General features: G+C 41.0%; 1 protein-coding gene across 1 annotated transcript; it reads left to right on the top strand.

Moving 5' to 3' along the window:
* The first annotated feature begins 3 nt into the window (after positions 1-3).
* On the top strand, positions 4-17748 carry Kin (Kin17 DNA and RNA binding protein). The gene is made up of 13 exons (XM_048367422.1): positions 4-178; positions 2305-2399; positions 3317-3360; positions 3444-3566; positions 5466-5647; positions 6277-6325; positions 6926-6983; positions 7595-7724; positions 9317-9367; positions 11486-11554; positions 12441-12540; positions 13876-13976; positions 17031-17748. Exons 1-13 carry the CDS (start codon positions 65-67, stop codon positions 17091-17093), a joined length of 1179 nt encoding a protein of 392 aa, XP_048223379.1. The 5' UTR covers positions 4-64; the 3' UTR covers positions 17094-17748.
* Positions 17749-18300: the final 552 nt, after the last annotated feature.

Here is an 18300-nt window from a genome sequence, read left to right as displayed (position 1 = left end):
GGTCGGCGGACCTGGGCGCTCCTGGAGGCGGTGTGTCTCTGTGGTGGTCGCGCCGGTGGTCGCGATGGGGAAGTCGGATTTTCTCACCCCCAAGGCCATCGCCAACAGAATCAAATCCAAAGGACTCCAGAAGCTGCGCTGGTACTGCCAGATGTGCCAGAAGCAGTGTCGGGACGAGGTACGTAGCCCCCCCCCCCCCACCCCTTAGGCCGCCCCGGAAATGCAGGTTGGAGACCCTGGCGCGGATGAAGAAGGCTCGGACCTGGCTGCCCAATCCTGCAGCCTCCGGGGTCTTCCGGGAGCGAGGCAACCGCCCAGCCACGTCGCGCTGTGCTGCCCCGCGCGGCCTCGGACCTTAGCCGGGCCCCGGGGCCCCCCGACACTTACTTCATTGCTCCCCGATTCAGCTCCCTCCCCCCCCCACACACCGATCCCCAAAGAAATAAAGTAAAACTCGACCACAGCGCTAGGCAGGGAGAATGGCGAGTGCTGTGCCCAGGACGGTTCGAGTCAGCTTCCGGTGAGAAAAGGAAAACAAAGATCCAGCCAGACTTCATCGAGCACCCACAGCGTGGCCTCCTGCGATGCCCAAGACTGTGGGCTTATTTGGGAGTCAGGCTGTCATAATTATGGCATTGGGCCGCGCCCCTTAAGATCGGGACACATTCCTTAAATTCCCCTTGTTGGCAAAGTGAGGATAATGGTTGTAACCTGTTTGTCAGGCGGTTGAGGTTTGGGGTGTATGTATAGGAATGTATGTGCACACGCGTCCCCACACTCCTACTGGGGCTTGAACTCGAGGCCCGGGCGCTGTCCCTTAGCTTTTTCACTCAAGGCTAGCACTCTAAAGGTAATCCTCAGACCTCAGCCTCCTCAGTTAGGATTACAGGCGTGAGCCACCAGCAAGTAAAAGTAACTGGGTGTTGAGTTTTAAAGTGTGTTGTAGGGAGTAGAGCTGACTCCATCTCGATTAGGGAGACGTGGTAGCAATTGTTAAAATGAAGTTAAATATTAAGTCAGCCTGACCGCAGAATTCTGCTTCTGCAAATGGCTTGCTTAACTCATTTGTTGCTTGCTCTACCCCCTGCGTCAACCCCCTACATTTGTGCTACGCTTACTGTTAGGGGTTGCAGTTTCACCTCCCCAGTCTGTGCTGCATCCCTGGCCGTTCAGTTCGCTTTTTACTTCCCCAATCAATCCATCTCTGCTTGAGACTGTCTCTGTGCAGTGGACTCTGGAGGGACGTGGGTTTGAGTCCCACTTGGGGTACCTCCTCAGGACCCTGTAACAAGTGACTTATATGTAAAGAGTCAGGAAGACCTTTAAAACTCTTATATGTCACTCTATAGAGTTCACACTTTTTCCCATTAATGGGGTGGATGAAGGCGGCCCATTGAAGAACTATGAACAGGTTAGTGCTGTGGCATTTTTCTCAGAAGAGCAAAAGGATCAGTCTAATCCAGTGCTTTAGTTTAGCTGGAGTATCCAATAAATAACATCAACAGTTATTTTCTTTCAGTTCTCTTTTTCTTTCTAAATCGAGGTGAGAATCTCACATAGGAAACAGGAGACTAGTACAATGGATATATATGGGTGGTTACACATTCATTCTCTCTAGTTGCATGAGCTGCTATAACGCCACCCCACTTCCAATAAAGACATACTACCTATCACCAAATCTCAGATTTTCACTTTCAGTTCAGTGAAGCACATTAACTTTTGCCTTGCTTTGTGGAGACTATTTGCTTTTGCAGAGACAGAGTAATCACAAGTGACTGAACACAGTGGGCAATAATGTAGCACTAGCTTAAAGTTTTGCATCAACTGAGCTACCCAGTGTGCATGCTGGAGTTGAAAATGTTTGTTTTTAAAATTTCTTTGATAATGTATTTATTTACCCTGTATAAAAGATCCACAAATAGAGCAGACTTACTATACTTGGCATTATAATATTTTACTAAATGATTTCTAAAAAGTATGCTTCAGATTATTAGTGCTTTTAATTCTTAATTTTTCTCAGGATTCTAAATTTGGAATAGAACCCACTGTCACTCACCCCACCAGTTTTTTTACTTTGGTATTGACTGGTTGAAAAGGCGAGAGCAGTCAATTTTCCCATGGCATTGTCCCTTTATTGAACTTTTTCCTTTTTTATCTATTATGTAATGAGCCCTACTGTTGAAATCTTATTGTTCAAAAAGTTTTGATTAATCTTGGGCTATTACCAGATGACAATAAATGCTAGAGGGTTGTTTTGTTTGTTTTTTAAAAGACTTTCATTGCTATGTTTCCTGTTTTTTTTAGAATGGCTTCAAGTGTCATTGTATGTCTGAGTCTCATCAGAGACAACTGTTGCTGGCTTCAGAGAATCCTCAACAGTTTATGGATTATTTTTCAGAGTAAGTAACTCAAAGGCATTCTCATCTGGTACATATTTGTAAATGCTTAATATTTTGCATATTGGAGATCTATTATTGTTATATGCTATTGTGAGGGCTCCATTATCTCTCTGCTCAGGTTGAACCTTGTGTTGAAAATCTATCCTAGTATGAAATTGTTACAAAAGTGTTACTAGTAACTAATGGTCTCTCTCTCCTATTTGAAATATACAAAACTATAAAGCTGTCTTTCATTCTAACACAATTGTGACTGAGAATACAGATCATGCTATCAACTGTCCTTTAGCAAATTCCTGTCCGCTAAGTAATTTTGAAGGGTGGCCCAGATGAACTACTTGAGTTTTTCTGTGCTTTAATCTCCTCATTGGTAAGACAACACCAAAAGAAAGCACCCTCTTTCAAGTATTGTTGATCGTTAATAGAGAGTCTAAAAGAAGATTACACAGAAGAGTGCCCAGTAGTCAGTGAACATTCATTAATAATTATCATTACAGCCTTCATCTTGAAGGGGAGATGGTAGGACCATAGTTTGAGGCTAGCCAAATAGCCAAGCTATTCACGAGGCATAGGTAGGATTATGGTCTGAGGCAAAAAGATGTGATACCCCATCTGAAAAGTAGCTAAACCAAAAAGACATGGAGGTATAGCCTAACTTGTACAGCCCCAGCCTAGCAAGCATGAAGACCTGATTTCAAGCCCCAATATACATCTCAACCCCCTACCCCCAGCTGTAAAAAGCTATAACCTGTTTGGATTCTTTCCTTTCCTTGTCTAGTTTTAAAGATTCATAGCCAATAGTCACATGCATGCTTCCTATATTGTTTAGGTATTAAAATTATGATTGCTTAAATTTTGGAAAGATGGTGCTTTATATTTGTAGAAAATACCTTAACACTTCCCTGTCTTTCTTTTCCTAGGGAATTCAGAAACGACTTTCTAGAACTTCTCAGGAGACGCTTTGGTAAGCATCTTAAGTGTCGTTCAGATAATGACTTTATAATTATCTGGTCTTCTCAGCATCACCATGCCCCATTTTGTTCTTAGGTACAAAGAGAGTGCACAACAACATCGTCTACAATGAGTACATCAGCCACCGCGAGCACATCCACATGAACGCCACTCAGTGGGAGACACTGACCGACTTTACCAAGTGGCTGGGCAGGGAAGGTAAGGAGAGAGGGTTTCCATAGCTGCCCTGTGGCTTCCTTGATGCGAGGGTGAGAATGTTCCATTTCTAAGTGACATAGAAGAGGGGATACAGGAGGGCAATTTCCAAACTGGAGAGGAGGGACATACTAATCCCCTTGACTTCATTTACTCTGTGGTGTGATAAGGATACCTCTTTCAGCAGTCAAAGGATTGCTCACAGCACCATCCTGTCTGGATTAGTCTTTTCTTGTCACTTGGACAGAATACCTGCAGCAAAAGCCAACCTCGCTCCTCCTATAGGAGGAAGGATTTATTTTGGCTGGTTGTTTCAGAGCTGTCAGCCTGAAGTCACGTGTTTCCATTGCCTTTGGGCTGGTAATAAGGCCAAGCCTCACGGCAGGGAGCATGTGCTGAAGCCAAGAGATCCACGTCATGGTGGATAGGGGGCAGCAGGCAGAGAGCATAGTGGTCAGGGACAAGACACACCTTTCCAGGGCACGCTTCCTTAACCTCTTTCCTCCACTGGGGTGCCCACCTCCTTGTTTCCACCACCTCTGAATATGGTCACCTGACTAGGAGTTCAGCAGCCGGACTCCCACCGAGGAGGCCAGCTGTCTAAGGCCCTTGTGACCTTCATTATCTAGTCACTTCTCTGTAGCACCAGTGACTTTGGATGCATTTAACACTTTAGCTCTCTGGGATCTTCTCAACATTCACGTTTAGGTTACGAATCACTACTGATTGCCTCCATTGCCTCCTAAGTTTACTTTAAGGAACTTTATTCTCTGTCCTAAGGTGTTTTTTAAACTTTTCTTACTCATTTTCTTTGCTGCTTTGTTTGGTTTTTGGATTTTGGTACTGGTCCTGGGGCTTGAACTCAGAGCCTGGGCTCTGTCCCTGAGCTTTTGTGCTCAAGGCTAGTACTATATCACTTGAGCCATACCTCCATTTCCAGCTTTTTAGTGGTTAATTGGAGTCAAGAGTCTCATGGACTTTCTTGTCTCAGGCTGGCTTTGAACCTCAATCCTCAGATCTCAGCCTCCTGAGTAGCTAGGATTACAGGTGCGAGCCACTAACTGCCTGCTACTCCTTTTAAGTTAACAAAGCATCATGTACTCATTGGATGTTAAATACTCAGAAATGGTTGGATAATTGCTACGCAAAACAAATCTTCCTCCATGTGCTTCTCTGTTAAATGTTAGCTTGGTGTAACTGTATAAAATATGGCCTAGAGGGAGAGTGCTTGGCTCATAAAATTCACAACAATTTTTTCTGTTTAAAGAAATAGAGATGACACATCACTTACTATAAGTGCCAGTATTCCAAATTCATGTGTTTGACTCTATTCTGCTGTATTTGAATGAGTAAATATGCAGAAGTTAAACATATTTGTATTTACATTTGGCTTGATTCAAACTTACACAATCCGTTTTTTTGTTTTTACTATATCATTTTTTTCCTAGCATACATTAGTTGTGCGAGGGGGATTTCATTGTGATATATCCTCATGTACACAGTGGATCTCAACCACCCACTCTCTCCCTCGTTCCCCTCCCCACCTTTCCTCCTCTTAAAACTGATTTCACCAGGTGGCGCTGTGATATTTTCCTGTGTGCACATAAATGACATTGACCAGGTCCATCCCCGTCTCCCCGCTTCCTTAGCCCTCTCCCTCCAGTGGGTTGCCCACCCTGCCCTCCGAGCCTGTACTACTTTTTGGCCATTCCTTTCCTTTTAGTGTTTATTTATTGCACTGAGGCGTTTTGCTGTGACATTTCAGATGCGTGTGTATTACGTTTTGCTCAGAACAACGCTGTCTGTTGCTCTTTCCTCCCACTCCTTGATGAGCAGCTTTCATTGAGGCTCCTTACACCATCGCCATTCACACTTGCACTTGTATCTGTTGGTTTCTTCAAGGCTTATGCAAAGTGGATGAGACTCCGAAAGGCTGGTACATTCAGTACATAGACAGGGACCCGGAGACTATTCGGCGGCAACTGGAACTCGAGAAGAAGAAGAAGCAGGACCTCGATGATGAAGAAAAAACGGCCAAGTTTATTGAAGAGCAAGTGAGACGAGGTCTGGAAGGGAAAGAGCAGGTGGGCAGTGGCCACATCCACAGATGCTGTGTACAAGTCTGACAAAGTAGCGCTCGCTGCTGTAAGAGAACTGAGTTGGGGGGTGTCCTTAAAGAGGAGAAAGAGCATGACAAGACTAGGAGTTGAGTTAAACCTTGGGCCAGTTCCTAACTTTATCATCTTGAAGTCATTAAGTAATCTCCCTAATCGCAGCTGCTTTATCATTAAAGCAGAGATGGTCCCTAACTCCTCTAGTTGCAATCAGTGGAATTGAACAGGGCGTGAGGGCCGGGTGTGGGTGACTCATGCCTGTAATCCTAACTACTTGGGGCCGGCACCTGGAGGGCTGAGCGTTGACGCCAGCCTGGGCAGAAAGGTCCTTGAGACTCTGTCTTCAGTGAACAGACACACCATCAGACCCCGGGCATGGCTGAAGAGCGCCAACTGTGAGGATTTCAGTTGCACATGTCAGTTTATGAGTGCACTGTTTATAGAATTCCTTAATTGGGACTATAATCCGCAGTTTTGTCTTCAGGCTGCTTGACCACAGCATCAATGAGTCATAATTTAAACCTAGTGACTGCTAATAGTAAATATGCACTCTAAACCAAATCTTCACGTTTTATTGTTTGCCTTGTTTTTTTGTACAGGAGACCCCTGTTTTCACGGAATTAAGCAGAGAAAATGATGAAGAAAAAGGTTGTTTTGAAATTTCCTTTTTAGATATTTTAAATGGTTCCTTTGCATCTGTTTGACTAAAAGAAAGCAACATGTCTGGGAACAAAGTATTACTTCATCAGGCTTTCACTGTTCTTTTCTATAAAATGGAAATATAATACTGTGAATTGGATAGGAATGCCCTCACCCAAAAGCAACAGAAAATAATACTAGTTTAAGAAAAAAGGAAATTTCTTGCAATAAGAACCTCAGAGGTAAAGCAGGGATATGCCACCCAGAGACAAGGTAGCTGCCAGCATCCCAGCCATCACATCCAGACTGACTGCTAGGGTGACATAATGGATAAGGTCCTGCCTTGCTCTACGAGCAATAGCCAGAGATGCTTTGCAGGAGTCTCTGAGAGGACTCCTTTTAGCTTCATTGATTAAACATGTTTGTGTATAGGGCTAGACATGGGGGTACGTGCCTATCAGGAGTATGGAGAGTTCAAGGCCAGTATTGGCTGCATAATGAGATCCTGTCTCAAAAAACAAAGTTTATGAGTTCTATGAACTCTTTAAGAAGTTCTAGTAAAAGTCTGTGTCTGTGTGTGTATAGAATAACTATTTTTCCCCCCTCTAGTTACATTTAATCTGAATAAAGGCGCATGCAGTTCAGCAGGAACATCTTCCAAATCAAGGTGAGTTGCAGCTAGAAATCTTACAACTGTGGGAGTCTGGGAGGTGGTAGTGGCTGCAGTTGAAGTGCAGCAACCCTTCTTGACTGTACTGATTACAGTGGCATTCGGGCGGTACCACATGCTCGCATTAGAGAATTGTAAATGTATGCCACCAAACGCTAGGCCCTCTGGACCAATATAAAGCTTTTAAGTGACATGTTGAGCTTTACTTTAAAACAAACTACCAACAGTACTGCGTCAGAGTCTTACTAATTGTTTCTAACCCTCTCATCTGATCCTTACAATCAAGCTGAGTTGGGTCACATTATCCCCATACATAGAAGAGAATGTGAGGATTAAATATGTGAGCGTCTAACGTTCCTCATGAACACCTGCAAACCCTGATCTCCCGAATGCTGAAGTTTGTGCCCCCACCCCACCTTGGATACTGAACTAGCCACAGAGACGTAAGGGGCAAAGACAGGGCCTGCTGACTCTCCTTGTGTGCGGTTAGATATGTGGGAGAGAGGCCCATCCTTTGTTGTTTTGGTTGCGTTTGTGCTCTACTGTTAGTTGTGCACATGTGCATACTGTATTGCTCATGGGCAAGCATGGTTCTGTTCTATTCCCAGTTCCTTGGGGCCGAGTGCCCTGAAAACCCTGGGTAGTGCCGCCTCGGTCAAGCGAAAAGACTCCTCCCAGAGCTCAGCTCAGGCCAAAGAAAAGAAGAAAAAGAAGTCTGCACTGGATGAAATCATGGAGGTATGATCCCATAAGAGCTATATGCATACGCATGAGCCATGAGTGGAAAGATGTGATTCGAGTCACTTGCCACATTCATATAAAGGTAGAAAAACTTTTCTGTGAGTTGAGGGAAAAGAAGCCTTGTGGTCAGAAGCAGTCAGAGCATCATGCTGTACTCTCCCCACCCCCATGTGTTTATTTTCTTGTCTCTAGCACTAACTTTGAAACTCTCTAAGCAGTTAGGTGTCAGTAGTTTGGCTAGGACTTCAGTACTTCAGAGGGAACTCCTGTGGGACTCCTCCACTTACACGTGTAACTCTGGTGCCCCCAACATCCACGTATCACTGAGACGTGCTTTCATTTCGATTTGACCCAGTGCTTCATAGGTAGGATGAATATTAACTGGATTCCTGGATTTAGGGCCATCCTATCCAAAAGATTCTTTCTTTCTTTTTTGTGGTTTTTTTTTTTTTGGTGATACTGGTGTGATTGAACCAAAGCCTTATGTGTGCTATACAAGTGCTCTGCCCATGGTTTTATCAAAAAACCTCTTGATAATACTCCTAGATATTCCTCTCTCTCTCCCTCTCATAGCATTATCTTATAGAAAAGAAGGGAAAGGACAGAAGAGAAAGAACGCATGACTAAGAAGCTTAACTTTTTTCTTTAATATTCTTTGTTTTTCCTTTGTCAGTTGTAGGGCTTGAACTTGGCCTGGGCACTCTCCCAAGTCCAGCACTCTATCCCTTTAAGCCACAGCACCACTTTTGGTTTGCTGGTGGTTAATTGGAGATAAGAGTAGCTAGGATTACAGGTCTGAGCTACCAGTGACCAGCTGTTGAAGGACTTTTAAAATGAGGATTAAAATGACATTATTGGATGCCATTCAAAGTTGTGTTTTAGGTCAACTTAAAGCAGTTGGGAATGAAAAAGACATGGTATCTAGCCATAGTAACTAGACAACACTTTCTCTTTTTGTCTCTTTTATTTATATCTCGGTGGTAACTGTCTTCTCCTTTATTTCAGAGCTTATATTATCATTACCTCCTCTTTGCTTTTAGACTGTATCCATGCCATGCTAAAGTGGTCTGTTTATTTTCACCACATGAAAAAGAATGTACATGTTCCCGGCTTGTGGTAGTGAGAGGATGGAGAAAACGCATGGAGGGCACTGCGGGGTTGGCAGATGGCTTTGAGTATTGCACAGACCAAGTCGTTTCTATATTCTTGTCAGCTAGCTGGCCTTATCACATCTTGTTTTTAATCCAAGGGTTCATTTTCTTATTTCAAAGTGAATTACACTTCTCTGAGTGGTGGTGGTACATGTCTGAACACTCAGGAAATAGAGGCAAGAAGATTTCAAGTTTGCATCTAGTCTGGGCTTCACTGCAAACTACAAGCCCAGCCCAGGTTACATCGCAAGACTGGCTCAAAAGCAAACCAACAAGAGAATTAAAATAATGCTTTTTAAAATTTGTATTAGAGCTTACAAATCTTATCATTGGTGAAGTATGAATTGTATCGTGTTATTTTGCTACCTAGAATAGTATTTTGAAATATAAACAGGCTTCTAAGGAGAATATTTTCTGGTTATCTTGTGTGTTCTGTAGATTGAAGAGGAAAAGAAAAGAACGTCCCGCACAGACCACTGGCTGCAGCCTGTACGTGTTCCACTGTGCCTTTTAGCACCTACGTTTGCATTCAGTGAATGATGTAGCCACCTTTGGTATAACTCCATTTCCTGAATATATGTCAATTATGGAAGTAGAGTTTGTTAGCATTTGTAATGACTGTCTGCTGAACTTCGATTCATTATTGGGTGCAACTGTGTTGGAGATTTCTTTCGTGTTCATATGTCAGTGGTGTTCCTTCAGTTTAGTGCTGAATTTGCTTAAGGCCACCTTGAATGTGAACCTTGAATTATTTGCAGATTTTTTTGTTGTAAGACAAAAACAATGTATTTTCAGAAATGCGATTAAAGTATACAGTTGTAAGGGCTGAAATGTATAGTCTTCAAATGACACATTTATGCACTTTGTAGGGGCAAAAACAGACTTTAATTTGACAAAGTCAAGGGAGGCTTGTATTTAATTGCTTATTTTAGAATAATAACATGAAAGTATGTATATATCTTAGGGGGAGCAGTATTAGGGTTTGAATTTAGGCCGTGCACTTGCTAGACCATTTCTCTACTGCTGACCCATGGCCTCCAGCCCTGTTTTTCACTTGTTATTTTTGAGATAAAGTTTCACTCTCTAGATTGCACCTAGACTGTAGTATGCCTATTTTAGGCTTCCCAGATTAAAGGCACATAAAGTGAATTTGGTTTTCCTCTGTTGAGATGACGTCTTACGGGTTTTTCTACCTGGGCTGGCATGGAACCGCAGCCCTCCTGATCTGAGCCTCTCATACAGCTGTTAGGAGCCCTTCCTTCTGTCTGAGCTTGGAGAGTTATTTTCAAAATATATATGCTTTAGTACTACTGTCATTGAGTCTCCTAGTGTGAAAGGCAGGATTTTTGTTTGTTTGTTTTGTTCATTTTTCCAGTCCTGGGGCTTGAACTCAGGGCCTTAGCACTGTCCCTGGCTTCTTTTTGCTCAAGACTAGCACTCTGCCACTTGAGCCGCAGCGCCCCTTCTGGCTTTTTCTATATATGGTGCTGAGGAATCGAACCCAGAGCTTCATGTATACAAGGCAAGCACTCTTGCCACTAAGCCATCTTCCCAGCCCTTGAAAGGCAGATTTTTTTTTTAACTTATCTTCCAAGTGATTCTGATGTATACCCTTACTAAGAACAATTGACTTAAAGGAAAAAAAAAAAAGGAGAGAAACAACATTTTTTTTTTGGGTCCAGCTTTAGGAAGTGCTTGTGACCATTTCTTGTATTTACTTGGAATGGCAATTACAGAATCCCTGCAGTGGATGTAGCCATGGGTCAAGCAATGAATAGCTAATCCAAGTCAGAAAAAGAAGGAGAGCAGCAAATCTCAGAATTCATTAGTATGAAATAAGCCTGGATTTCTCCTCTTTGCAAAGAAATTCTTGCCAAATCGATACTTTCAGCTAGAGCTGATCTGGAGGGATCCCATTTACATTAAAAACAAAATCAGCCTAATGAAGACAAATTCAGCCTAAAGACAAAACAAACAACAACAACAACAACAACAAAAAACTTGTGAAAGCCAAGGGCCAGTGGCCTAAATCTGTAATCCTAGCTCCTTGGGAGGCTGAGGTCTGAGAATCACAGTTCAAAGCCAGTCTGGGCATAAAAGTCTAGGAGACTCTGTCTAGTTGGCCAAGAAAATACCAGGCTGGAGGCATAGTTCCTGTGATAGAGCATGAACTGTGAGTGCCAAAGCCAAGTGAGAGTGAAAGGCCTGAGTTCCATTCTCAGTCCCAGCACATACATACACGTGTGCGCGCACACACACAATTACCTTGAGAGAAGGAAGCTTGGACAGTGAAAGATGTGAACTGACAGAGTTGAGATTCCCAGATAAAAGTCCCAACTCTCAAGAAACCTTCATTGTAAAAACCAGCCATTTTGCTTGTCTCATTTTTCCTTTAGGAAAAAAAGAGGATAAAAAAGAGGAAAGGGAATAAAGGATTTCTAACAGAATGTGGAGCCCTTATTGGGAAGAGTTAGAACTCTAATTTCTAATTTATTATTTTGCAGAAGAGTTCCATTTTACCGTTTTTATTGAATGTGACTTAAAAGTATAGAGTAAACTGAAAACTTGAGACTTTTCCTTTATCTTTATGTTTTTTTTTGTTTTTAGGAAATCATTGTAAAGATTATAACCAAAAAACTTGGGGATAAATATCATAAGAAAAAGGGTATTGTCAAGGTAAGAAGAGTTAGTGTGTGTGTTACTGGGGTACTGGGGCTTGAACTCAGGAGCTTTTACTCAAGACTTGGACTGTACCACTTGAGCCTATGCCACCAGTTTCACCTCTTTAATGGTTAATTGAAAATAAGAGTATTGATTTGTCTGCCCAGGCTGACCGTAATCAGACCATAATCACCAAACCTCAGCCTCTTAAATAACTAGGGTTATAGCCATAAGCCACCAGCACCCAGCTGATAATTCATAAAAAGAAAAGGCTGATGGATGACTAAGTGAAACTCCTGGAAATCAAATCCTTACATCAGAAATCTTGTGTTTATATTTCTAATTGTTTCATGAAATGAAATCTAAGATCATAACTTTCGGAGACATATTTCTCTTTTCAGTTCACCTCGGTCCATTTTCTTACTGGAGCAGACAGGATGTATGAAGTCTTGCTTTAAAACTTGGGGCAAGCTTTGCTAATTATCAGTTAGATGAATCGTCTTTGTTAATGATGGACTTTTGGCCCAGAGGTCTCATGAGGACTTCGTTTTGTATTGCTTGGGAGACAATCTACTGACTGCCATAGAGTTTGGAAATTTCAGTCTTTTTCTGCTTTTCATCATTCCCTATATGGCCTTTCTTCTGTACTTACTCTAAGTCTTATTCTAAGCTAATCAGTCCCTTATTCTTTCCAGATGAAAACGTAAACAAAGCTTGGAATTGAGTTCTTTATTAAGAACCATGGGCTGAGAAATCATACATAAAATCTGGAAAATCCTGTTATTTATAAAAATGACTCATTCAATTGGAATTTCATTTGTTTTTATTTTATTTTTGTCCTTTTTATCCTAGTATTTACATATTCTTGTATTATTACAAAAGTGTTCATTTTACACAACAGGAAGTAATTGACAAGTATACAGCTGTTGTAAAGATGATTGATTCTGGAGATAAACTGAAACTTGACCAGACTCATTTAGAGACAGTAATTCCGGCACCAGGTAAACCTGCTTGCAGACCAACCATCTAATGTATATGCCATGAAAATGATCAGTTCTGTTTGGGAAACAAGACATATCTACCTTTTAACATTATTGGATAGTTGGGGCATATTTCCATTTAGAAATATTAGCTGCCAGCATAACTAATACCATTTGACCTAACTTCAGGTGGCTTAATATCTTTTCACCCCTCTGAGCAAGCCATTTGACGGCATGAATTTGTTTCTTCTAAAGCAAAACACAGACATGACATGGATATAAAAATCAGTTATATTAGGTATATTATTGACATATGTTTATCAGAGATTATGGAGTTAAAGTCGTCTCTCTGTTTATTCCCTTGGGTTTTTAATCCACATCTGTATACTATGGTTTACATTGTTTGCCTCTGATTTCAGAATATTTGGTGCATTGTTGCTGGAATTGATGACAGAAGCCTTGGAGATTGTCCCTGTTAGTTTATCCTATCCTGTATTCTTTTTCCCCTTAAAATAACTCACAGATTAGAAAATTTTTTATCACTTTATTGATATATAATCTGTATAATAAATTGGACATATATAAGAAATAGAATTTGACCCATTTTAACATGTGACTACTCTGAAACCATCCTATAGTCAAGATAACGAACATGTCCCTTCCTTTCCTTTTCTAATCCTCTACCCTCAACTTCAGCCTTCCCCTCCTGCTCAGGCAACCACAGACCTGCTTTTTGTCACCGTGGTTTAGTTCATATTTTCCAGGGCTCTTATAGAAATAAAATCATACAGCATGTGTTTTTAGTGGGAGGGGAGCCTTTTGGGTACCTATAGTTCATTCTTTTGTATTGCTGAATAGCATGCCATCGTCTAAGTATGTCACAGTTTGTGAAAGTCAGCTGTTGTTAGACATTTAGATTGTAGTTTTTGACACATACAGATAAAACTGCTATGCACATTCCTGTTCGTGCGAATATGATTTCTATTCTCTCAGTCCTATGGTAGGCATGTTTACATTTTTATAAAACTGCCAAACCATCTTAGGAATTAAAGAAGTGAAAGTAAGCTAAACTTTCTCTACTTCTGACTCAACATTTTTTTAAATACCTTATATGCCATTTAATCTAAAGTGAAAATCTATCCCTTTAACAAATGAATGAGAAAAATGAGAAATATTATAATAACATAGTCAAAATCTTTTCAAAGTTCTCAATTCGTACATGATTGAGAACTTCTAAGAGAAGCGTTTTAGGATCTTTGGTGATCATTCAGCATAATGCATTTTTCTCTGACAAGGTGGAAGAAAAAAACTAGGTGTTTTCTTTGTGTTAACTTTTACATTCATTTCCCATTGTAGGAAAAAGAATTCTAGTTTTAAATGGAGGCTACAGAGGCAATGAAGCCACCCTGGAATCCATCAATGAGAAGACCTTTTCAGCCACCGTCATGATTGAAACTGTAAGTGTGTTCACACAAAGACGAAGTTTCAGAATGCATCCCACTGCCTTTTAATTGGAATGGTCTTTGTTTTAGAATCTGGGCTTCTTGTATGCCTTCCCTCCCATTTAGATAGCCATAAAGTGGTAAAATGCTTATTACCTAGCAAGCACAAGGCACTGAATTCAATCCCCACTGCTACCCCACTGAAAAAAAAGAAACGTTTTTATGTATCTGTAAGCTAATTTTCTTCAGCGGTTATACCTTTGAATGAAGCATTTTATTTTTTCATTACCAAAGAATCTACATTCATTGTGTCTGTTACTTTTCAGTCTTTGTTTTTTACAAAATTGCATACAATTTTTATGTACAGAATTTTATGTATTATTGTATGTACTGAATTTTTTTCTCTCACATCTAATATAGATTTTGATTTGGAATACTAAAATTAGTGGAAGGAGTATAGAGAAAGTTAATAAGGAAGCGGCTACAGAGGTTAACTATGTTTCCAAGTGTCATACACCTCCCTTCCTCTTTGAGAATGGAAAGTTCCGTAGATCAGTACAATGAGATCAAGAACTCGAGCATAGCCGTCACGTTGCTTCTCAGTCACTGACAAGGGTGTGAGTGGGGCCCAGATGTCATCTGAACTGTTGCTGCGCAGTAAGCAAGAGTTCTTCACCTTCACTATTCTAAGTTTTAGTGTTTGGGAGCCAGTACACCTTCTAAGACAGCCTTATAAAAGTTTATAATCATTCCAAAAATTTTATGTATTCTCTTGGTTATTCATAGGTCCACAAAGCCCATGGACCTGCTAAAGGATATGTATCTCAGAGAGATTTTTCTGGAAAAGCCATTTAGGTTCTTCTTTGAGGGAGTCCACATCCGGTTTCCATGCCTTACATCCCCCCGTTACTATTTGGACCTTTAGAAACAAAGGTTCCTTATGTAAAAGCAAATGATCTAAGCCCATACATAATAGGTAGAAAGTGTTCAAAAGACAAATGAATAAGACAATAAGGTCCCGTGCACATCATTAAACAGGATGTACAGGGATCTTACCCAGAAGTTCTCTAAATTCACTGTTCCACTGAACAGTGAAATTTTAAAACGAGTTTTTGGGTTGTTGTTACTTGGTTTTTGTTTGTTTTGGTGCTAGTCCTTGCACTTGAACTCGGGGCTGGGGGTCTGTCCCTGAGTTTTTGCATTCAAGGCCAATGCTCTGCCACTTTGAGCCACACACTCCACTTCTGGCTTTTTGGTAGTTAATTGGAGATAAGAGTCTCACAGATTTTTCTGCCTGAGCTGGCTTTGAACTGCAAATCTCCAGCCTCTGGAGTAGCTAGGATTTCAGGCATGAGCCACCTGTGCCCTGCTGGAACAGTGGTTTTAAAAATGCTGTTGGAAGTGGAAACATTTAAAATGACCCTGGCAAAAAAGTGCAAACCATTTCAGCAGTGATGGGGAGCCACTTCCATCTTTTCTTTCCATTCAGGATCAACCATCTTCAAGTGGCAGATGCCTAAATGGTACATTTTCCTGTGGCGTGACTTGCCAGAACTGAGTCCAGACTCCTTATATGCTAAGCACAAACTCAGGACTTTCCTAGTTCTTGCCACTTGCCTCTTTACAGATGCTTGAGTGACGAGGGCTCCTCAGCTGAGGTTCCTGGTGAATTCTGTGCGTGAGTGGTAGCATTAACAGTGGATGGGGCCCTGTCCAGAAGCCTTCTGTTCACACACTAATGGTCCTTCCGGAAGTTCCCTTGAAACTGGGTGTCTTACTTACTGGAGAGTCAGTCCTTGAATCCAGCAAGAGAAGAATTCAGGCAAGGTGTAAAATGTAATAAAAGTGAAAAGAAAAGTGTATTAGGAAAGGAATATGCTTTCAGTAGACCAAAAGTGGGTCATTTCTAGGGTGAGAGTGACCTGTAATGGTAGATTTTTCATTGCCTGAACATTAACCCTAAGCAGCCTTAGCTTTTTCGCTCCTGGTCTAATGCACCCAAATGTCTGGCTGCCTTTTTATTTAGATTTGTTAGAAAGGCGTAATTACCTGTAGACCTTTAAACACCATAAGGAAAATTTCAATTTGGGTCATGGTTTATCTGGAAACTTAGTTCCTTAAGAAAAGAGTGACAGTTTGAAAACCATGTTAGGGGAAACTGATTCTCAGTCACCATCACCATCATTGCCATCGACATCATCATCCTGTTACATTGTGCAAAGGAGAGGGTCTGCTTTCACGTTTTAATCCGGAGCTTTGTAACAAATTGTCAATGAATGAGCCCATGCTCAAAGGATGTTCTGTTTTCGAATAGCTCTATAATGTAGGCACTGTCTCCCCACTGGGGGACCCCAGGAAAGAGAACTGAAATGGAGAGACATTAAGGCCACCTGCTGTGGTGGGAGTTGAACTCTGGCTGTGACTATCAGCCTCAATGCTACCAAATTGTATCTGGCTCTGTGACCAGCCCTAAAAATCACCACTAACCTAGAAGACAAGTTACGGATTAGCAGTATTGCTTATGATGATGTTTGTTCTAAAAAGCAGTCTACACGTGGAGAATGGCATTGTAGAAGTTCCAAGCGGGTTTTCTCGATCAGGGAGCATTGGTGACTTGTCCTTCCAACTGGGGTCTCAACCATCCTCAGCGAGTGGCTCGTTCAGTTGTCATGTGACACAGACAGGGTACAGCTCACAGCACCTTGTACCAGGAGAGCGGCATGGCCTAGCCATCTGTTGTGTAGCTTCCATGAGTAGGAGCTCCAGCCATGGCCTCGCTTCCCCAGTCACCAGTGGAATGAGGAAACTGTCATCCTCTCTCCAAGCCCAAGACGCACTGAAAAGCTACCGAGTTCCTGCCATGGGATCTACACATAGCACATTTTAAACAGCAACAGAGAAAATCAGTGACTTTTCACTATAATGCCATTGATTTTTCAAGTGCATAGTTTTATTAGAGATGTTCTAGAGCTCTAGAAAATGTACATTTGCATTGATAGTGTGGTGTCATGTTTTTGTCTTTTAAGTACATGTGTTTTTAACATTTTCTTCAATTATTTGAATTTGTAGGGGCCTTTAAAAGGACGGAGAGTTGAAGGGATTCTGTATGAAGATATATCCAAACTGGCCTGATTGGAAATTTGTTAACAGTACATTAAAATAACTCTAAAGCATCAAATTGATGTTTGCCAAAGCATTGTGAGACTCTACTGTGTTAGGGTATTTCTTTTGTATAAAGCAGATGTTTTTATTTAAATATTACTGTATATTTGTGTAAACTTAGAGCAAAATTTAATTATGTCTCCTGAAGTACCAAAATTGTATTTTTTGTCCTCGTTGCTTTTCTTTGTAATACTTCCTTGATGATTTTTTATCTTCATTAAAGAATGTTGTAAAGTGTTTTATATAACACAGTTTAGAGTCATAGAATTGGATCTTTTTAAGTATATTTTAGTAGTAAAATAGCAAGGTTGAATTATAATTAAGTTTTCAAGCCAAACTATAAATATAATAGTTTTATCGTGATATAATTCACAAACCACACAATTCTCCATTTATAGTATAAGTAGTTTCCAATATATTTAGAGATGTGTAACCATCTCTACTATCTTAATTTTGGAGAGCATTTTTTATTATCCTAGAAAGAAACTCTGTAAACAATATCTATTCTTTTCCAACCTCTCCCAGCCTGACAAGCATTAATCTACTTTGTATCTCTATAGACTTAACTGTTCTGTACATCTTATATAAATGGAAAAATATAATGTCTTCTATGCTAGGCATCTTATACTTTGTGTTATGTTTGAGATTTATCCATGTTATGTCATTTAGGGATACTTCGTTTCTTTTTGTTGCCAAATACTATTCCATTGTGTAGATTTCCCACCTTTTGTTTATCAGCTGATGAGCATTTTGGCTGTTTCTACTTTTTGGCTACTATGAATGGTGCCTCCCATGACAGTTACGCATCAGATCTTACCAGTAGAATTCCAGTGTTCTGAAATCCTGCTCAAGATTTTGAGGATCTGCTGAATTGTTTCATAGAACAGCTTCAACACACCAGCAATGCTGAACTGTAGAGTTCATCGTGGAACTGTATTGAAATAGAACAGTGTATTATTTAGATGTAAAAACAGGAAACATACCTCATACTTGATTATACCTACCCGACCTCACCAACCAGGGACATTTGTAAGTCACAGAACTAACCACGAGGGTATGCAGCAGACCTCAGTGTGCACAGTATTAGCATGACTTGTTCAAAATGGCTGTTCTTGATCAGAGAACAGTGGTGACTTGAAATCCAGGGCCCTTCCGACTGCTGAAACCACCACCTCCA

The sequence above is a fragment of the Perognathus longimembris genome, chromosome 18 (genome assembly GCF_023159225.1).
Source record: "Perognathus longimembris pacificus isolate PPM17 chromosome 18, ASM2315922v1, whole genome shotgun sequence".
Taxonomy (NCBI): domain Eukaryota; kingdom Metazoa; phylum Chordata; class Mammalia; order Rodentia; family Heteromyidae; genus Perognathus; species Perognathus longimembris.
Note: the sequence above shows the minus strand (reverse complement) of the source record. Positions and strands in the feature narration are given on the sequence as shown.